At 54.9% G+C, this 20,095-nt stretch overlaps 7 protein-coding genes across 7 annotated transcripts; 4 read left to right on the plus strand and 3 right to left on the minus strand.

Annotated features, from left to right (window-relative positions):
• Positions 1-2,293: 2,293 nt before the first annotated feature.
• On the plus strand, positions 2,294-4,660 carry BO66DRAFT_409418 (DUF3405 domain-containing protein; the record flags this gene model as incomplete). The annotated part of the gene is made up of 1 exon (XM_025649180.1): positions 2,294-4,660. One exon carries the CDS (start codon positions 2,294-2,296, stop codon positions 4,658-4,660), a length of 2,367 nt encoding a protein of 788 aa, XP_025506632.1.
• Positions 4,661-4,827: 167 nt separating this feature from the next.
• BO66DRAFT_389780 (putative flavin-binding monooxygenase) lies at positions 4,828-7,733 on the minus strand. The gene is made up of 5 exons (XM_025646861.1): positions 6,628-7,733; positions 6,470-6,576; positions 5,886-6,421; positions 5,305-5,764; positions 4,828-5,200 (listed from the first exon to the last, which is right to left on the minus strand). Exons 1-5 carry the CDS (start codon positions 7,235-7,237, stop codon positions 5,054-5,056), a joined length of 1,860 nt encoding a protein of 619 aa, XP_025506633.1. The 5' UTR covers positions 7,238-7,733; the 3' UTR covers positions 4,828-5,053.
• An 895-nt stretch (positions 7,734-8,628) lies between these two features.
• BO66DRAFT_409420 (putative cytosolic Cu/Zn superoxide dismutase) lies at positions 8,629-9,250 on the plus strand (the record flags this gene model as incomplete). Its single annotated transcript, XM_025649181.1, has 2 exons — positions 8,629-8,866; positions 8,937-9,250. 2 exons carry the CDS (start codon positions 8,629-8,631, stop codon positions 9,248-9,250), a joined length of 552 nt encoding a protein of 183 aa, XP_025506634.1.
• A 1,255-nt stretch (positions 9,251-10,505) lies between these two features.
• Positions 10,506-13,883, plus strand: BO66DRAFT_469398 (putative C6 transcription factor QutA). Its single transcript, XM_025652721.1, has 2 exons — positions 10,506-13,548; positions 13,601-13,883. The coding sequence occupies exons 1-2, from the start codon at positions 10,919-10,921 to the stop codon at positions 13,785-13,787; spliced, it is 2,817 nt and encodes a 938-aa protein (XP_025506635.1). The 5' UTR covers positions 10,506-10,918; the 3' UTR covers positions 13,788-13,883.
• A 136-nt stretch (positions 13,884-14,019) lies between these two features.
• On the minus strand, positions 14,020-14,493 carry BO66DRAFT_399382 (type II 3-dehydroquinate dehydratase; the record flags this gene model as incomplete). Its single annotated transcript, XM_025648679.1, has 1 exon — positions 14,020-14,493. One exon carries the CDS (start codon positions 14,491-14,493, stop codon positions 14,020-14,022), a length of 474 nt encoding a protein of 157 aa, XP_025506636.1.
• Positions 14,494-16,486: 1,993 nt separating this feature from the next.
• Positions 16,487-18,234, plus strand: BO66DRAFT_469399 (inositol monophosphatase family protein). The gene is made up of 6 exons (XM_025652722.1): positions 16,487-16,857; positions 17,067-17,118; positions 17,179-17,267; positions 17,317-17,755; positions 17,830-17,961; positions 18,014-18,234. The coding sequence occupies exons 1-6, from the start codon at positions 16,680-16,682 to the stop codon at positions 18,120-18,122; spliced, it is 999 nt and encodes a 332-aa protein (XP_025506637.1). The 5' UTR covers positions 16,487-16,679; the 3' UTR covers positions 18,123-18,234.
• A 45-nt stretch (positions 18,235-18,279) lies between these two features.
• On the minus strand, positions 18,280-19,501 carry BO66DRAFT_344468 (shikimate dehydrogenase family protein). The gene has a single exon (XM_025644515.1). It carries the CDS (start codon positions 19,410-19,412, stop codon positions 18,372-18,374), a length of 1,041 nt encoding a protein of 346 aa, XP_025506638.1. The 5' UTR covers positions 19,413-19,501; the 3' UTR covers positions 18,280-18,371.
• Positions 19,502-20,095: the final 594 nt, after the last annotated feature.

Below are 20,095 nucleotides of genomic sequence, written 5' to 3' on the forward strand. Positions count from 1 at the left end.
GTAAGCTCGTTTTTATACTTCTGCTCCAAGGGGGTGGAGTAAGGTAGGTGTCATATCGTGACCCAGCTCCGTCTCTTTTCTCCACAAATACGACAAAGAGAGAGCTCGAGGCACACAGGAATGGCTGGAATGAAGGCGCGGTACTGAGGGGTGGTCAATGTAGGTAGTCAGTAGGTCCCGGCAGGTCTCATGCTGCCACGATAGTTTTTTTCTTTTCTTTTTTTTTTCTCTCTTTAATAGAATCTACGGCAAAAGGTGGATATGCACTGTTGAGTGCAGCCAGGTGGACCAATAAAGGTCACAGTTGCATCACACCGCAACTAATACTCCGCAGTCCAGAGTGTGATTCATACATGCGTACAGTGAAAGCTGTTCATCAATGGCTCGGCTATTGCGCGTGGTGTGGTTTAGTTTTGTGTGGATGGAATGGAAGGAAGGAAGGAAGGAAGGAAGGAAGGAAGGAAGTACTAGGTACCGTCGTCAGTGTGATGTATGCTGGCGAAAAGAAGCTAAGGTATGCGGATGAAGCAGCAATGACTAAATGTCGAAGTAACCTCTTCGAACATAAAACCTCCCCCAACAAGAGGTTCGGAGGATAAGAAGACGGAAAGCGTCGGGCCTCCCCAAAGCCACGGTATGCCGAAGCTGTCAGCGGATGAGCTGTTTCGCCTAAAAGACTCTCCTTTCTTCCTGGTCGCAGGAATAGGAATGCAACACGAGGTGTAGTGTGGGAGGTGCCGTGCAGATAGAACTATGTTCCCATTGACTGTTGGGGGGCTGCTCGCTCTTGTTTCTGGGCATCTAGGAGGCGTGTCGCCCAGCGAGAAGTGGAGTCCAATCTCATCAGAACCGGGGTAATTGTGGGCCCTTGGAGCACGGTGGTTACTTTCATTCCCAGTGCCGGGTCCTTGGAGGTCATGCCATTTAACCTTGAAGGCAGGATCAGACTCGGTTGTGGGAGAGAAAGATTGTTAATTCATTCGTTGGTTGAATGTGAATGGGGGCCCGTTTTCGGGGAAGTGAGGTCGGAATTATCAGTGACATCACCGCACTTGATGGTTGCAGATAACGGGTTTTCCTCCTGCTTCCCCGAAAGTGCCTGGCGCTCGCCTTGGGGATTTAGTTGGGATTCAATCCCTGTGAAAGAGCTCTACCTGCTTCTGGTGAGAAACATATTTAGTACATAGTGCAGGTGACTCTGCTACTTGATTTTTTCTCTATCGTGTGACCTTTTCTTGAGTTGAGTGGAATAGTTAGTTATGTGGAGTATGTACTTGGTAAAAGCCTAACTTACAACACGAGTGACTGGAAGCTTGCTGCTGCTGTTGCTGCTGCTCTGCTGCTGCTTGCTCGGACACTGCTTGATGCCTATAGTTGCCTCAGGCCACAATATATCCCAGAGAAGCTTAGCGCATTGAGACAGGGCGCTAATCCTGATGTGGACAAGAAAGGTCGAGCCCAGTCTGTGTCTCGAAGAAACACAGCTCGAGTTCTTGACTTCTTGGAACTACTGTACCATGGAACTTCATACTTACTTTCACAGCCATGCAGCCTTTTAACTTATCGTTTATTCCATACTCGATTCTATCCTTGTATACTCGTGAAAATAGGCCCTGCAAATAAGACCGATCCCCTTCAAAACGGAACTCATCTCGATCTCGTGAAAGTCAAGGTCTAGAGATGGCCCCGCCAAGATGATCAAGTCCAGCCTAGTGCAGCAAGCGCTGGTTGTCGTCTCTTGGGCAACGACTGGCGCCGATCTGCCAAACACTACGCCATATACTCCGTACCACCGCGCAGTCTTGTATTTTGTTGACAGTCAGTCTGAGAGCGTTGAACTGTGTTGAGCTCCTCGGTCTGATCAATTGTTATTGATCGGCTCGATCCAAGTCCCGGGCAATTGGACTTGAACGTGAGTGCTCTTGTTTTTAATTGTTCCCACGTCCCCATCGGGAATCTGTGACTATAGATCGGTGGACAACGATCAGTCACCCACTTTCGGGCGAACCGTTCTGACACTGCTCAAGAACAGGTCGGCATGTGGGTTCTTCATTGTCAGACATGTATGATTCAATCGCTCACTAACCTTGACACATGATAGTTGCTGAATCTTGACCTTTCCATTCCTCGGATCTGCTGGCGCCGTTCAATCGATCGCCCTGCACGGTGCGCATTCCTCTGACGTCGTTAACGCCCACCTGTTCATGTTGTGTCCACCATGCCCATTCGAGCCAAAAGGCATCCAGCCTCGAAAACGGTTCATGCACGGTACTCAAAGAAAAGTCGCAATGTGATGGTGGATATAGAGAAACAACCTGCACGCCCTCAACGTCACTATCGCCAATATAGCCAGAGTTCATATGAATCCGATACGGATACTGAGGATGACTCCACCAGCTCCTCCTCCGCTTCTTCGTTTCGGCCTATGCTGAATGATGCGCCGGCGCGCCGGCCGCCTCGCATTGGGTTGGGCTATCGCGTCCCCCACCGAGTCATGCGATGGCTCTGCATGGGGTTGCTTTCATTCCTCGTGCTTTTCATTATCGTTCTGTTTCGATTTACATTTCTCTCCACTGTTAGTCGGGTCAATGTCCCGCTGCCCAAGCCTAGCTCCAAGCCGCCTGCTTGGGAAAGCTTTCCCTTTCTCAAGCGCTATCATGGGGGCATCCGAACCTTGGTCACGCGCGCAGAAAATGTACCCGAGTATCCCAACGACAGCTTGGAAGCGATGGATGCTGGCAACACTGACTCCCAGAACAATACCAGCATCTCGAAGCGCGACCAAACCGTACCCTTTTCAAGCTTGGTCTTCAACCCGTACCCTGACTACGCTTCTCCAGAGTACATCGCCAAGTATGGAGAGAAGCACGAATGCTTTCTAGATGAGGATGGAACTCTGCGGGTTCCTCTGGTTCATCACTACCCTGGCGTGCCTCGCGGATTTCCTGACCCGGTCATAGGCTCCAATGAATTGCTTGGCATTAAGGGTGACGTTTGCTTCGATCGATTTGGCCGCCTTGGGCCATATGGTATGGGCTACAGTGTCCGAAAAGGTGGAATCGGTGCGGGTCTTGAAGGAGAACGTGAGGGCGCTGAGCGTGTCTGGGAGGATTTTCCACCGGTCGATTTCCGGAAAGTGGATTGGGCTGCTGCTCAAAATCGATGCATGGCCACCAACAGCCATCGCTTCAAAAAGCTCCCTCCACTGCGTCTCAACCGCTTTATCTCCATGCCGATCGGAGTTCCGACCTTGGATGATGCAGCAACGACTTCGCCTTCCCCGGAAAACGATCAGCAAGAACAGACTGAACGTGAACGGCTGCCCCGGACCGCGTTTGTTCTGCGCACCTGGCACGATTACCGCTATAGTCCTGATGACATTCTGTATTTGCGTTCGCTGATCTCGGAACTGTCCCTGCAGTCCGGCGGCGAGTATGCAATCCACTTTTTGGTCCAAGTCAAAGATGAGAATCTTCAGATCTGGGCTGACGACGAGACATATGAGCGTGTGCTCTCAGATGCCTTGCCGGCCGAGTTCCGTGGTATGGCGACGCTTTGGTCTGAGCGGCAAATGGCGCTCATGTACCCTGGTCTGGAAGAGACGTGGGCTAGCGGACTCTCTGTGCACGGTGTCTATCGCAGCACCCATATGCCCATGCAGTACTTTGCTTACCAACATCCGGAATACGACTATTATTGGAACTGGGAGATGGATGCTCGATATACAGGACACTGGTATCATCTTTTCGACAAGGTCGTCAGCTGGGCGCGAGAACAGCCCCGTAAGGGCCTTTGGGAACGAAATGCGCGCTTCTACGTCCCGTCTGTTCAAGGGACGTGGGAGGACTTCCGACAGATGGTGCGCGTGCAGACCGAGATCGGCACCAACAGTCCGAACAATATGTGGAGTGCACCAAAGCCCGGCCAAGACAAGTCAGCAGCCGAAAAGAACGCCCAAGGCGACAAGTCCGTCTGGGGCCCCGAGCGACCCGCTGAGCAGGACATCCTCGAGGTCGAAGGCGAAGGGATCCCGCCCACCACGATGGAGAAGGACCGATACGAGTGGGGCGTCGGCGAGGAGGCGGACCTGATCGTGTTCAATCCTCTCTTCGACCCCGAAGGCACGACTTGGGCGCTCCGCGACGACGTGACCGGCTACGACCGGTCCGCCGGCATGATGCCCCCGCGCCGCACGGCCATCATCACCGCCTCCCGCATGTCCAACAAGCTGCTCCACACCATGCACCAGGAGACCGTCCGCAAGCGCCACACCATGTTCTCGGAGATGTGGCCCGCCTCGACGGCCCTCCAGCACGGTTTCAAGGCCGTCTCCATCCCCCACGCCCTCTACCTCGACCGCCGCTGGCCCACCAAGTACGTCGATTCGGTCTTCAACGCCGGCCGCAACGGCGCCTCCGGCGGCGCCCGCACCTCCGTCTTCGGCGACCGCGAGCACAACTTCCGCGGCACCACCTGGTTCTACTCGGCGGGCTTCGCGCCGAACCTCTGGCGCCGCTGGCTGGGCTTCAAAGTCGACAACGACGGTGGCGAGCAGGAGGAGCTCGCCGGCGAGGGCCGCATGTGTCTTCCCCCGATGCTGCTCCATCCCATCAAGGATGTCGAGATGATTATTGATGACGGTGAACAGGCGAGAGATTGATTGTGTGTATAAACAAGAAGGGGGTGGGAGGATGAGCTACGACGCTTCTGAATATGATTCTCAAGACTCATGGCTTATTGTTTCTATTACTTTTTGATATGTGTTTCAGCGACTTTATGTGTTTAATGTATCTATGTCAAGACTCTTTTGGGTGGAAGGGAGAGGTGGTCACTTGGTATATAGTAGAGTTTCACTGGCTGTTCTTCTCCTGAGGGAGAGGTATATGAATGATGACTTCAACTCTTACCTTAGGCTCGTAGTATCAGTGTACCGTACCTAGCTGTCTCTTGAGAAGTTGAACCTCTGGTCGGGCCAGCAAATTCCTCTAGTTAATCACGAACCCCAAGTCGAATTCCTGCTCTATCGTTCCCTCTTTATGTGCAGCAATGACGATTAAAGCTTCGACTGCGCCTGCTGCCCCTCCACCAACCCGGCCTCCACGGCCTTGATCTGCAACGCCAGAAACTTGGAGTAAACACGACACAGCGCCAGATTCCCGCCCATGTACCAGAGCCCGGAATGACCGCTGGGGCGCCACATCTGTCATTCAAGCCCGTGGTGTTAGTCAACGCCATACTAGCAGGGTTTCTGTGCTAACTTCCCACCACCACCAAAGCAGGAAAGGTCTTGGGGGAAGAACGTACAGAATTAACCTCCCCCTCATCATCCAAGTCCCACACATCACGCAGACGATCCGCGACCCCATCGCCCAGCACCTTCCGGACCGTGGTGCGCATGTTATCGTACCCCGTGGCGAGCACCACGATGTCTGCGTCGAGAGTCGTGTTGCTGTTGTCGCGGAGCGTGATTCCCCTTTCAGTGAAGTGAGAGATGCCCTCGGGACTGCGCTGGACGGCGATCTTGCCGGCGGCGATGAGGGGGCTGCAGCCGACGTCGATATAGTACCCGCCGCCGCGGGTCATGTAGGCGCGCGAGATGCCGGCGCCGTCCGGGCCGGAGTCCAGGGCGAAGCCGGCTTGTTGGAGGCCCGTGAGGAGGTCGTGCTCGGCGGCTTGGACGCGTTTCGTGAAGTGGACGTCTAGGGCGAAGCGGACGGGGTAGGGGAGGGATTCGGCGATGAGGTCGGCTTCTTCGGTTGGGGGGCTGTTTTCGGGGAGTTAGAGGAGGGTTGAGACAGGGGTGGCTTTTTGAGGGTTGTAGAGGGATGCGAATGAGGGTCTGTTCTTGTTGGATCTGGGGAGGAAAGTGGGGTGGAAGGAGTTACCCATTCTCCTCGTGGAGGCCTTCGTGCATCATTAGTACACCTTTCTCGGCAGTGATCACGTAGGTGCCTCTGCGTTGCAGCATGGTCACCTCGGCTCCGTTTTCGTAGTAATTCTGAGCAATGTCGTGGCCACTATTGCCGGTGCCGACCACGACGACCTTCTTGCCCTTGACGTTGTGTGAAGATGCGTCGTCGTGCTGGCTCGCGTGGTAGACGGTGCCCTTGAAGTGCTCCTGGCCGGGGAAGGTCGGAACCAATGGCTCTCCTGAGTGACCCGTGCACCAGATCAGGTGGCGCGGATGAAGAGTGCGTTCCTCTCCACCGCCACGGGCGACGACTACGGTCCATTGTTGCCTGGCATCGTCGTAGGTGGCGGACTTGATGGAGGTTTGCAGCCATACGTTGAGCTCCATGATGCTGGCGTATGCTTCGAACCAGTCGGCGAGCTTGTCCTTCGGGGTGTACTGCGGCCAGTTCTTGGGAAAGGGCAGGTAGGCCATGTGCGTGTATTCAACGGGATCGTGAGTGACAAGAGTCTGCAAATGTTAGATTTGACACCAGATTGGGGTCGTGGGATCGCTCACCCTGTATCGCTTGCGCCAGTTGTCGCCTATTCGTTCATGCCGGTCGACGATAAGATGAGAGATACCCAAGGACTGCAGTCGAGCAGCAATGTTGAGACCGGACTGTCCTGCTCTGCTGTTAGCGTAGGTTATCACGGTGCATGAGACTATCAACTCACCTGCTCCAATGACCAAAGCTGTCGGCTCCTCGTTCTCAAACTTGATCGTCCTTTGACGGCGTTCAAGCCAGTTTCCCTGACTGAGACCACCAGGCATGGTCTCAATGGTACCTTGTGCTCTGCGTAGACCCAAGGGTTCTTCAAAGGATTTGAGACCCTGCAGCGTCGTACACACCGAGTATGCCTTCCATTCGCCAGCCTCATTCTGTGTCAGTCGGATCACCCCCGTTCCGTGGCCCACGCGGGTCTCAAAGAGGAACATGGAGGTGATCCATCTTAGGCCTTCCGTCGGGGATTCCAGCTTTGGCTGAAACCTGCCCTCGTGTTGGACACGGAATGCAGACAGGCCAGCACGGGACTGATTTTGAGACAGGAAATCCTGGATCCGATCCCGATTCTGGATCGTACGCAGATCCCAACTCACTGCCGATAAGTCCCTCCACCAAGATTCTTCATGGACAAGAGCTAGAAGTTGGTGGAAAGTGCCTGTGGTGAGGAGCGTGTTGAGGTTTGTGAGCCATCGCTGGACGATGCCTCGAGGATCCAGCGCGCCGATGATGGAGGGCGTCTTGGGAAGCTGAATTATGTATTGGGTCTCAGGAAGAGACATTTTGGAATGGGAACAAGGTCAGCAAGAGTCAGGGAAAACGAGGTCACCGATGTGCTTGTTGAAGTCATCCTTCTGGGACCGGGCGGCCAGAGCCTGGCCGATGCCTCGAATAAATAGAAGCATCCTTCATTGTGCATTACATCTTGTGCACAGCTCCCCTTCGAAGGATGAGTGGATCCAAGCAGTAGGACATTCTCCGAGCTGCGAGGTGTTGATCGCAACGAAGTCCGCGATAGTGATATAAGGCATCAATTGGCGCGGAGAAGTGGAAGAGTGGAAGAGTGGAGGAGGTGGAGGAGTTGGAGGAGAAGGTGGAGTCTAGACTGTGCGGGGAAGTATGGCAGTTCGAGTCAACCTTTCCTTCCATTTGCTGTCCGATGAGCACTAGATGTCACTCGGTGTCTCTCTGCCCGAGAGAGACTCGGAGGAAGACCCGACCTGCAATTGATCCGAGCGAGACGAGATGCATAACAAAGGCAGAGGAGATGCAGCGAGGCGGAGTGAGGTGGTGAGTTGGTGAGTTGGTGGGTTGGAAAGGGAGCTTGTTCCTCTTCGTCACGAGATCCTGGCCGGGCATTGCTCGTGATTGCTATTCTGGTCCGGCCACTCATCGACTTGTTCACAACACCTCACAATCTACCATGACCAATCCAACAATCCGTCCAACAACTGATTCATCCATGATTAACCCATTCGTTCCTTTTCTTGTCTATGTGATGGGTCAAATCTCGTATAGCAAGCATGGCTTGGCTCGTTCGGGTTACTATTTCTGAATGCGGGGGATGATGAAATCACTAGAGCTGCAGAAGACGAAAAGAAATTTTCAGGAACCGGCCCTCCCTGGCTACGTGGTCCAGACATCATCGTTCTTCGCTGAGCCATGTTGGCTGTTGTCACTTAGACGAAATACGAACCAGGAAGCCTCAAAGCCACGGTGACAGTGACATTGATTTGACCATCCATCCCTGTCCCTGGTGTAACAAGGGATGGTGACAGTCTGCATTCTACCGCAACCGGCCAACAGCACAACACCACCCTTTCCTGTCAGGGCAAGATGGTTCAATGAGAGAGGCCAGTTTGGAATGGGCGGTGCTGATTAGCCCAGAAATCCAACTGGATGTCGCTGAATCGCTCTCTGTGCCTGACGGACTGGCAGGCTTGGCTTGAACTCTCTCAGGACTGATATAAAACCCGCCGTTGCTAAGGTCGCACTTGCCTCCAATCCGCCATTACTCTGCGCCGTACACAGTCAAGGACCTCCTTGCTTCGTTCTCGTCAACAACCATCGCGAAAGCCAAACATAAAGACCACCACCCTCGCACAACGATCCGCTTCACGACCTCCGATTGACTCCGCCTCCCTCCCATCTTTATCTGAAAATCTTCCCGACCATGTGGTTCAAGACTCTTTCTTTGGCCTCGCTTGGCCTTCTTTGGCTCCAAGCGTCCGCGGCAGACACCAATGCGCCCATTGTATGGGACAACGATGACTCCGTCTGGCAGGTCCAGCTCCTGAAGAAGGATAATACCACCGTCCAGGGCCATCTCAAGGCGTCTCCGGGACCTGATAATGTCGGCATAACTATCCATGCTAAATTCTGGGGAATTCCCACGGACCAACAGCCCCTATGTATGTATCGCACTTGCGAGTCCTCTTGGCTTGTTTGCCCGTGATGTGCTGACTGTTAATTCCCATTTAGTATACCATATTCACAAGAAGCCGGTGCCCGAGGACGGCAACTGCTACAGCGCCAGCAGCCACCTGGACCCATATGGCCGCACCGATACACCTCCCTGCGACATCAAGGCGCCTCAGACCTGCGAGGTCGGCGACCTCAGTGGAAAGCATGGCCCCATCTGGGCGGCCCCTGGCGAGTCCGTCGCAGTCGCGTATACCGACTGGTTCCTGTCCAACGTTGAGGATACTCCCGCATTCTTCGGCAACTTGTCCGTGGTGGTGCATGCGGCCGATAACACCCGGTTGACATGTGGAAATTTCGAAAAGGCCGACTGATAGAGCAGGCGATAGTGGCAGTGTTTGGGATGTAGCAGGTGTACTATAGAGTACGTTTGTTGGTTGTGGCGGAGTGGTGGTGGTGTTCCTGGACAGCCCTTTCTTTGTAAGCAACTATTTTTAGTTGGTCGCACGACTACTTATTAGATAATGAAGAAAGCTTTATACGATGTCTCGCGCGGTTCGCTCATTTATCTTCTTTTCACATCTTTTTTCTAGTCCATCAGGACAAGCTTGTGTGCAAGTTGTGGTGTATCCCTTGTGCAGAGAGTTCAGTACATACTATGAATGGACATGCTACGAGTACAGTACGCACTAGGATAGTGCCGGATCAAAGATGGAAGCCGGCAAGTGCGGAGAAAGGCTCTGCCGGGAGACGTAAGGTGACTGTAACAATACCAGTCTGTCTCCAGTCCGGAGGGATTCCGTTTACCGAGACGCAAGGTTGAGTGGCCCAGGTAACTTGTATGTTCTTAATTTTTCTATTTTTTTTTTTCTTTTTCTCTTTTCTCACCCAGTGACCCAGGTTCTCCCTTACCCCGCGGGGGATGAAATGAAAAATCGGATGGAGGAGGCTGTGCCTCAGTTTTAGCTTCGGGGTCAAAGCATGGGGGAGGTTGAACACCCGTCGATCGACAGCCTCAACCATTCAGTATTGAGTATGAGTACTGTATATAAGGATAGAGGTAATTTCATTTGTAGTCAATGTCTAACAGACACAGACAGTAACTAAGTAGGTAATTGAGTGATTTTGATCGAGTAAAAATAATAGGTGAATAATGAAATGCTGGAGGGTGTCCGCCACCCAAGCGAGAGGGTTGACCCAAAGCGTAGTGCACCTTACTCGATCCTGTTTACCGGGAACTCTTAGCCTTTTCCAATCGGCTCTCTCTGAGAGGACCGGGGAATGGGGGAGTCTCCCTCCTCCCTCCTCTCCTCTCTCCAACTAAGTCTCCCACACTTTCTCTCTTCTTTCCATGGATCTGTATTATTTAGTTGACTAAATGACTAAACTACGCAACATATGTAACTAAGTACTAACTAAATACACATAGTCAGTAACTAAAACCCAGTAATAACCAGTCCGTCGCGGGTAAGCAGTTCCAAGTTCCATTCCGGTTTAGGCTCGGTCTTTTCCCCAACTTTTCACTCCAGCCCGTCATATCCTCTCCATTTTCTTTTCTCCGCCTTTACGATCTCTCGCGCTCTTCCCAACACTGCTGAATTGAATTGAATTGTGAAACTGAACACACTCCTAACAACCTAGCCTACCTTTCTTCCTCCTTCTCTTCCTTTACCCCTCCCTCTCCTTCTTCCACTTTCCCACACCCACACTTCACCCACACACTAACCAAATCCCACCATCCCACTATCCCACTACCACCACCACTACTACTACCACCACCCCCCTGTCACTTGTCGCCGATTGCTCCGATATTAGTCTCGCTCCTGTTGGTGGCTTATTACTTCTACTCCTAGTCAGACCAACTAAGAAGGTGTTCAGTCCTCCTAGTCGACTATCGCATCCATAGTGGGGCCGAGTCAGACAGCACCAAAATATATGGCATAAACAGCCACCGGCAAAGCATTCATCTCTTCCCGGCTGCGACACATCCTGAAGATGAACATGCGTCCGGAACAACCTAGTGGACCGTGGGATAGACGATCATGAACAACGACACGCGCCAAGCCTCCGGGGGCGCCAGTAAGTCCAAACGACGTCTAACTGAGGCCGACGAGGAGGGCAAGCAGACCCCGGCCGCAGACGATCTCGCCTCCAATCCCAAACGCCAACGGGTTTCACGCGCCTGCGACAGCTGTCGCTCCAAGAAGGACAAATGTGACGGGGTGCAACCCGTTTGTTCGACCTGTGCCTCGCTCTCGCGCCCATGTACCTACAAGGCTAATCCCAAGAAACGCGGCCTCCCGACCGGTTACATCCGCACCCTCGAGCTGCTATGGGGGCTTGTCTTCAACAAAATCCAGGGGAGTGAGGAGGTGGTGCGCGCTCTGTTAAGGGCCGCGAATATCCCCAGCCACCTCGCGACCATGGGCAAGGAGGCCGAAGGGTCCGACACACTGCTCTCCTCATGGAAAAACAGTATTGTCCTCAAGGAGATCGAGCGGCTCCTGACCTATTTGGAGCAACCAGAAGATGATCCGGGCGGGGTCCGACTCCCCGGGGAGACGTACTCGCCGCAGGATGCCGAAGGTAGCAGCGTCATCTCATCCGATGCGCTCGAATGGCATCTCTCGGACGTCTTGCCAGAAGCGCGCGAAGGCTCTCTGACCGTGGTCTCTCCGATCAAGACCCCGACAGCGGCATCAGCCATTGCGAGGAGCGCCGCCATCCGTGTCACCCGAGACACTTCCACGCAGACCACCTTTTCAGCAGATACCATCGACGAGCTATCCAATCCCTCTCTTGCTCGTTTGCCCTCCCACATACCCTCCACCTCCGACCCTGCCATGCCGAAACCCCCCCAGCTGCCCTCAAATGCATGGCCTCTTTTCGACATCTACTTCACCTATACACACTGTTGGTTTCCGATTCTTGAAAAACACGATATCCTTCGAACGGCTTTTCGACACAATGACGATGACGATGTTTATGTTTCACCTACCGCTCCAGGCTCAGGAGACCATGCCGCTTTATGGGCGGTGTTAACTCTCGCCTCTATCCAAGAAGCATCGATATCCGCCACCCGTCAGCTGACAGAGTTCTCTGCTGAACGACCCGACCCAAGCCACCTGTATGCGACGGCAAAAAGTCTCATCCCGGGCGCAGATGGGGTCCACGAGCTAGGACATGTCCAGGCCCTCCTGATTTTGTCCCTGGTCAAGATTGGGCAGCAGGACTGGACAGCTGCGTGGTTGCTGGTGGGACAGGCTGTGCGGGTTTCGCAGGCTCTTGGCTTGAACCAGCCAGCTACCGGGCAGCCCAAGACCACTGAAGACGGGAAAAGTGCTGCACGATCCAAGCATGTGTTCCTTGGCTGTTTCATCCTGGAGACGCTCGTTGCTATGCAGACAGGCCAGGTGCCGTCGCTGCGCAAAGACGAACTCTTGAGGATTGGGCCGGTCAACGAGGACGGGCTGGAAGAATGGCATCCGTGGGAAGACCAGACCGGTCTGCGCCCGGTTGAATCGTCGCGGGCCTCGTTTCATCGCGGCCCCCTTCATGCCTTGAGTGCATTCAATCGCCTCACTTCGCTGATGTGCATCCTGAATGATTTGTGCTGCCTGAAGCAGACATCGGCAGGCCCGATATCGCATCTGGAGGCGTTGGAGCGCCAGCTACAGCTCTGGGTGTCTGCCCTGCCGAAGACGTATCGTGTCGGGACTGCGCCGAACCAGTCAAAGATTTCTTCGCCGCATATTTTCGCGCTCGAGATGGTATACGAGAGCGTCGCTACCAACCTCAGTCTGCAGATCGCATCTCAGCGAGACGACCGTATGGTCCCTGACCTGCCGATGAAGAAGCGAGCTGTGGAAAGCTCCAAGCGGCTGTTGTCGCTGCTCCAGACATACATGGAGACCTACAGCTTGTCGGCTACGTGCCCTACCTTTGGCATGATCCTGACATTTGCCGCATTCCCGGCATCAGAGAGCTCCAACGCATCGCCACCTTTTGAACTCGACCCGGGCTTGAAACATAAACTCCAGACGTATTCTGCGCATCTTGCTACAGTCTGGAATGTGAAAGGAAGAGAGTCGGGAGGGACTGTACCGCTTGAACGAGCGCTTGACGTGCCTACCCCTGTTGATCCCGTCGCGAGCCGACCAAGGAGTGCATCGAACAGAGAGTCGGTCTCCCACAATGCTTTCCCACCATCCACCCTACAAACGCCCACAGAAGCTGCCCGCCGAGTAAGCTCCATGGATGAACCCCGGTCCAACTTCGCCACCCCAGACGCCTTTTTCTCTCATACCTGGATGAGAACGCCCAACCTTGAAGAGAATGTTGCTCTATCGATACCCACACCAGCGCCGTCGCTGAATATCGCCCCCCATGGCACCGAGCCGCCACTGCCCCCATCTCAACTCAAAGAATCGATGACACACAACCCGCGCCCCTCCATCTCCTCTTCCAAGCCTATGAACAGCACACCCATGATACCCGACCTGACCTCGTCATTCCACCCCAGCGGCCCTCCGTACCAGCAACCATACAGCGACCCAAATCTTGCCTTCGGCTCTTTCGTGGATATCGACGGATACGGGCCGCGACGACCCAAGATTGCGCCTGACCTGGATGCATTGTTCGATGAGTTAGCGTCGCTGGACGGGACCGAGAAGTAAGTTGGCATTGTATGTTGCTTCCTGTCGGTGTTACTAATTGAGCTACAGAACCGATAACCAGCCCGAGTTCATGCAAAACCTGGGGTTTGTCCCGGACGCAGGGGTTCCGGAGATATACTCGTATTCGACGCAGGTGGAACCGTTTCTGCTGGCTCAGACGCAGCAGCAAGTGCCGTGTCCGGAGCCGGGGGTCGTACGACGGGAGTCTCAGGCGGTTGAGCCTGCGAAGCGATGATGCGGGTGCCCGGGTGCCGGTCTTGGAGGCTACAAGACGATGAGGATGAGACGCAGACGGGTTTATGAGATGCTCAATCTGTGGAGCAAACGCTGCCAAGCGGCAGCCCTGTAAATATACATACATATAAACCAGGTCATATACATAAACCAGCTATATACCATTTCTTCCCCAGTATTCCTTTTTTTGTCTTTCCAAACCTTTCCCATAACCAGCCCGGAATGAAAAAAAGCTAGTTATACTCCAACTTCGCAAACTTTCGAATGACGTGCTCCACCGCAATGGTATACCCATCCACCCCCAACCCGACGATGATCCCACTCGCCTTGTCGGAGAAGTAGCTGTGGTGGCGCCAGGCCTCCCGCGCGTGCACGTTGCTGACGTGCAGCTCGATGAACGGGATCGCCACCCCGAGCAGCGCGTCGCGGATCGCCACGCTCGTGTGCGTGTACGCCCCCGGGTTGATGATGATCGCGTCGACCTGCTCCGTGCGCGCCTGCTGGATCCGGTCCACCAGCGCGCCCTCGTGGTTCGACTGGAAGGACTGCAGCGTGGCGCCCAGCGCGGTGGCGCGCTCCGCGCACCGGGCCTCCACTTGCGGTAGGGTCGTGCTGCCGTAGATGTGCGGTTCGCGGGTGCCCAGGAGGTTGAGGTTGGGGCCGTTGAGGAGGAGGATTTTCTTGGGGGCGGGGGTGGGGGTCGTCATTTTTGTGGTTGTGGGAGGGGTTGTGAGGAGAAAGGTATGGTTTTGGCTTGGTATGGTAGGTTGAGGACGAGGTAGGTAGGTGGGTAGGTAGGTGTCTGCTTAAGAACTTGATGCTAGCAGGTAAACTGGCGGTTGCGGGCAAGGGCAATGGAAAACCGGGCGGAAATGCGGGGTTATAACATAACCACTTCTGCTGAGGCAAAAGGCTTATTTCTTATCCTGGTCTTTGCCGATTCTTCTTCCACTTCTGAAACGTCTTGGGCTTGTAACTAGTGTCTGGTACGATTGCAGCAGGGCTGATGATAGTCTGCTCTGTAAGGTGCAGTGCTGGATTTACTCTGGTTGACTGTATTTGGATCGCATTGCGTCTATGTCGCATCTATCTATACTCTGTCCTTCTACTGAATCCAGAGAATGCGCCCCCAGTGCAGGCTGCGGAGAAGTGTTGGTCCCTCGGCTCCCTCCGGAAGTTATGTATATGCTACAGCATCCGTGGGTGCAACGCACGCCAGGATACATGCATTATTCAGCTCCTGGGGCTCGGTCGGATGAGCTGTTTGTAATTGTGACTTCGTCTGTCTGGGATATGCACTGCAGTGCCAGGAATGCAAGCGGATAGTATGTACAGTACAATGTAGGTGGTGCGTCACGAGCCGAGGCTGAGAGGTAAAAGGCTTCCCCGAGCGGGACTCGGGAGGGAAAGCGCTTTGCCGGGTAAGTATTGTTTGTAAGAATGTGTGGGGGGTGCCGAGCCTGCCGAGCCGGCCCTCACCTTACAACACTTACGCTACGCTTACACTTACACTTCCTTGTAACGATACCGCTGGACTTGAGCTGAGTTACGGACGGTGGATGGAGCAGGAGCAGGAGCAGGTGACTTCGCTGGCTGAAGTCCACTGAATCTGTCAGTGGTTGGTTTGTGGGGGGAAGGGGGGTGTTGGGCTGAGTGTTCGCGTGTTCGCTACGAGGTTCGGTCATCGGTGGTTCTGTTGGACGCTCTTCCCCTTCGAAGGAATTGGAGTGATCTATGTAATCTTGGCTCCACGGTTCTAAACCTATCATGCTCTGCTTTCTGGAAGTAGCTACTGCCAGACACGTTCGCAAGGTGCTTGCATGCGTACATGCTGTGTTGGAGTTTGGGGACTGGGACGGGGCTGGACTGGGGGCCCTGGCCCTACCTACTATCGCTAGACCAGATCTCGTGGAACTGCCGGCTCCACTTTTGACTGGAGGGGTTGAGTCACTTATAAATTGTCGCATTATTAATCTCCTCTCGGACAGAGCTTGTAAAGGGTGGAATCGAGTCATGGGACGATCGGCCCCCTTCCCCATATTCGTTTGCCTTGATTTGAGCAATTGAGCGCCAGTGGCGAGGATTGGGACAGGGCGATGGGCAGGAGCTGGAGCACTTGCACATGTTTTGATTGTCCACGCTGTTGTATGCCTCAAGGGTCAAGCAAATAGACTGAATGGCGTTTGTAGGATGATCCTGGATTTACCAGGGTTCCATTGCACAGCTGTCAATTGGTGTCATTGCTCTGCAGGGTTGGTGAGGATGAGACAGACAGCGTGGAAGAAGAGATTCTCTGATATCATGGAGCAACACCAGCTTTGCTACACAAGTGCAAATAAAGCTCATGGTAAACCGGGAATGCGATTCCTCGAGATCACTCATCTGTGTCAGCGGTGCGACTCAGAAGTAGCAGCAGGGGAAATAAACTTGCTTGGCGTTCGATAGCATGATGGACAATGATGAGTAGGGAATTACACAAGATTGTTGAGTTTTGCTGGGCAGTGCAACAGGAGCTGTTAGATCTACGAGGACAAACCCAATAAAGATCAATTGCAACTACTCAACTGACTACTCGACCAGTGGCAATGCATCGATAGTTGCATCAACAGTCGGATGACCCACGTGAGGGAGCAGGACCCACTGATAAGTCGGTTATCAGCGGTGAAAGAAGCGGGAAACCTCCTCACTATCGCCGCTCCGAGCTTGCTCACTCTTCATCGCAACCTCGTGCTCGCCTCTATCCTCTTGTCTTGTTCTGTCTCATACCCTGCATATACTCCTGAGACTATAGACTAGACACTATCTCTGTCGAGTTGTGCACCGAACTGTGCACATCATAGACGCGACCCACCAGTGACGGTCCTCAACCTACCCCGCACAACACCAAGTGATAATGGCCGCCCCCGAGTTCAGCCAGGAGCAGCTGGACGAGATCTACGTATTCGCGGTGGATCTCGGGCGCAAGGCCGGCCAGCTGCTGCTCGAGAGCGTCGAGAAGCGACTCGATGGGGGGAGCCAGGCGATTCTGGAGAAAGACAGCGCGGTGGACATTGTGACTCAGACGGACGAAGGTGCGGGACCCCTCTACCTATACAACACGCACTGCAACACGTCGTCTCCAGGAAGCTGAAAGAAAAGGGGGGTCTGGGGGTTCTCCCCCAGGATGCTATTATTCTGGGAGACTTGAGCGGGATGGGCGTTCTGGGGAAGAACCCCCAGACCCCCCTTTCTTTTCAGCTTCCCAAACATAGCGCCGCGCATCAAGCTCACTGCATTCCAGATGTCGAAGCATTCATCAAGAGCTCGATCCAAGACCGATACCCCTCACACAAGTGCGTTCTCATCTCCCGTGCAGTCCTGCCGGGACCCAACGACTGACCGACGAATTGCAGATTCCTCGGCGAAGAATCATACGCCAAGGGCCAATCCCGCGAGTATCTGATCGATGAGCAGCCGACATGGTGTATCGACCCGCTTGACGGTATGCGCCCCATCTCTACCTGTCAACTCTGGAAGACTAACCGTAGCAGGAACCGTCAACTTCACGCACATCTTCCCCATGTTCTGCGTCTCGATCGGCTTCATCGTCAACCACCGCCCGGTCATCGGCGTCATCTACGCCCCCTTCCAGGACCAGCTGTTCTCCTCGTGTGTCAACCGCGGCGCCTGGCTGAACGAGAAGCGCCGCCTCCCGCTCATCCACAAGCCGTCCATCCCGCCGATGCCCGCCAACGCCCCGGGCAAGTGTATCCTCTCCTGCGAGTGGGGCAAGGACCGCCGCGACATCCCCGACGGCAACATGTACCGCAAGATCGAGAGCTTCCTGAACCTGGCCGCCGAGACGGGCAGCCGCGGCGGCAAGGGCGGCATGGTGCACGGCGTGCGCAGTCTGGGCAGCGCCACCCTGGATCTCGCCTACACGGCCATGGGCTCGTTTGATATCTGGTGGGAGGGGGGTTGCTGGGAGTGGTGAGTTGGGTGCTTTGCTATTTCGCGTCGATCACAGATATTCCTCGTGATGGGTACTGACCAAGTAACACCAGGGATGTCGCTGCGGGCATTGCCATTCTGCTGGAGGCCGGTGGTTTGGTCACGACGGCCAACCCCCCCAAGAATCCGGAGACAGATCCGATTGAGGAGTACAAGTTGGGAAGTCGGTTGTATCTTGGTATTAGGTATGTGGTTGTTGGAGCCTCCCAGTGCAATGCCGGTGACTAACCCGTACAGACCCGCGGGTCCGTCCGAGACCGAGACTGGACGTCAATCGCAAGAGCGCACGGTGCGCGAAGTATGGAAGCGCGTGCGGCAGTTGGACTTCTCCCGCCCGGGGGCTTAAGTCATTCCGCAATACAGATAGATAGATACCTTCCAGAAACATACAGTGGAAACATACGGTGAATATACCGTCGTCTACTAGACTTATAAGCTGGGGCATGAATCATGTCAAGAGGCAAATATATACAATTCATCTATTCCTTTTTTGTATATGCTTTCAAACAACAAGCAAATGCTCCGGGTATGCTAGAATTCTGTACAAGAAATCATAAAACCATGAAGGTGGTGTCATCCAGATTTACCGCAAAAACTAAGCAGACTTGGGCTGCGTCCGCTCGGCGATCGTCTTGGCGACCATTTCCTTGACCGCATCGACCACCCCAGGGGTGCCGATGATATCGCGCCCGGTCCAGAGACGCGCCTGCTCCAGCCCCTGCCAGATCAGGGCCTCGGAGCCCTGGATGACCTTCCAGCCGGCGGCGTCGGCGAGCTCGGCGATCTCGGTCCAGGGGACGGGGTGGTAGCACATCTCCAGGATGACGCCCTTGGGCTTGGCGTCGTCCTTGCGGCCGAGCAGGGCCTGCAGCACCTGGCGGGCGTTGATCTCCTCGGGGCTCTTGGGCGGGTAGTTGGGGATGCCGGAGACGATGGCGGCGGGGGTCTCGAGGGCGGCGGCGGCGGCGGGGTCGGTGACGGGGATGATCGGGGCGAGACTGGAGAGGCCTGCATTGCGCTGGCGGTCCTCCTCCAGGATGGCGGCGACCTCGGCGGCGTCGCGGTTGACGATGTAGATCTGGCTGGCGCCGAGCCACTTGCGGAAGACGTAGACGGCGGTGCGGGCGGTGCCGCCGCCGCCGACGACCAGCGCGGGCTTGCCGCGGAAGCGCGCCGGGTCCGGCGAGTTCTGCACCAGCGCCTCCCGGATCCCGTTGCAGTCGGTGTTGGTGCCCACGTACCGCCGCTCCCCGGTCGTCTCGTCGGTCTGCACAAAGATCGTGTTACACGCCCCGGCTTGCCGCGCGTCCTCCGTCAGCTCGTCCAGGTGCGGCATGATCCCCACCTTCCACGGCATCGTCACCGACGACCCCACGAACTTGGGGTTCGCCCGGATCGACGCCAGGAACTTGTCGATCGGCGGCGACCGCGTGTACGGCGGCGGGTACGTCTCCGAGCTCCCCGTCACGCTCGACAGCGGGATCTGAATCCAGTTCAGCCCCAGCTTCTCGTACACGGTCTTGTGCAGGGGAGGCGACAGCGAGTTCAGCAGCGGGTGGCCGTACAGGTAGGCGACTCCATCCCGGTCCGCGGGGATGGTGATGGGTTCTTCGGGTTGGGGGTTCGTGGAGGTCATGGTGGTGCGTGTCTTTGGGGGTTGGGAGAGAGGACAAAAAGAAGTGAATTGCCTGCAATTGCGTTTCTTGTATCGAGAAAGAAGAGAAAAAGGGAGAGGATTGGAAGAGTAGAGAAGGAGAGAAGGGGAAAGATTTAAGGCCAATGACGAGGGAGGGGGGGGGGGAGCCCTCAGGTGTCAAGGCTGCCATGAGACTTTTTTTCTTGTTGCGGGAGAGATCTTTCGGCTTTGACTTTTACCTCCACTCTCCCGGCTCTTCCTTTTTCTCCATTCTTCCTCTGCCTGCTCCTCCTTCACCTCCACCTCCACCACCAGTCTACGATCAAGTGCTGGACTGTAGCCTGTGCTCCAAATCTCTCTTCCGTTGCCCCTCACTCGGTTCCTGGAACATGGAAAATAGGTTGATGGTGAGTGGATCATGCTGGGTGGCATGGATCCACTGACACACTGGGCGCTGCAGCGGCATGAACTCACGCCGCCAACGGGCAGAACCCTTTTCCCGCCACTCGCGAAATCCCCGAGACTCCGACGGCGCGGCTTTAGTCTCTGGCTTAGTCTCTGGCTTAGTCTCTATTCTTCTTCCTTCTTCCCCACGGGGAGACCTTCTCCGGCGAAGCACTTTCCCCAGCCACTGTCGCTATCGTTCTCTCTTCATTGGCCCGCTTAATGTGCGATCTTCGTAT

This window comes from Aspergillus aculeatinus, assembly GCF_003184765.1.
Source record: "Aspergillus aculeatinus CBS 121060 unplaced genomic scaffold BO66scaffold_10, whole genome shotgun sequence".
Classification (NCBI taxonomy): domain Eukaryota; kingdom Fungi; phylum Ascomycota; class Eurotiomycetes; order Eurotiales; family Aspergillaceae; genus Aspergillus; species Aspergillus aculeatinus.

Coding starts and splice junctions, on each gene's coding strand:
- BO66DRAFT_389780 (XM_025646861.1), bottom strand. CDS start 7,237: ATGTCTCTTCCTGAGACCCAATACATAATTCAGCTTCCCAAGACGCCC. Junction 6,577..6,627: donor AGCTTTGGTCATTGGAGCAG/GTGAGTTGATAG, acceptor ACAGCAGAGCAG/GACAGTCCGGTCTCAACATT. Junction 5,765..5,885: donor GGCCTCCACGAGGAGAATGG/GTAACTCCTTCC, acceptor CCCCGAAAACAG/CCCCCCAACCGAAGAAGCCG.
- BO66DRAFT_469398 (XM_025652721.1), top strand. CDS start 10,919: ATGAACAACGACACGCGCCAAGCCTCCGGGGGCGCCAGTAAGTCCAAA. Junction 13,549..13,600: donor TCGCTGGACGGGACCGAGAA/GTAAGTTGGCAT, acceptor ATTGAGCTACAG/AACCGATAACCAGCCCGAGT.
- BO66DRAFT_469399 (XM_025652722.1), top strand. CDS start 16,680: ATGGCCGCCCCCGAGTTCAGCCAGGAGCAGCTGGACGAGATCTACGTA. Junction 16,858..17,066: donor TGTGACTCAGACGGACGAAG/GTGCGGGACCCC, acceptor ACTGCATTCCAG/ATGTCGAAGCATTCATCAAG. Junction 17,119..17,178: donor GACCGATACCCCTCACACAA/GTGCGTTCTCAT, acceptor GACGAATTGCAG/ATTCCTCGGCGAAGAATCAT.
- BO66DRAFT_344468 (XM_025644515.1), bottom strand. CDS start 19,412: ATGACCTCCACGAACCCCCAACCCGAAGAACCCATCACCATCCCCGCG.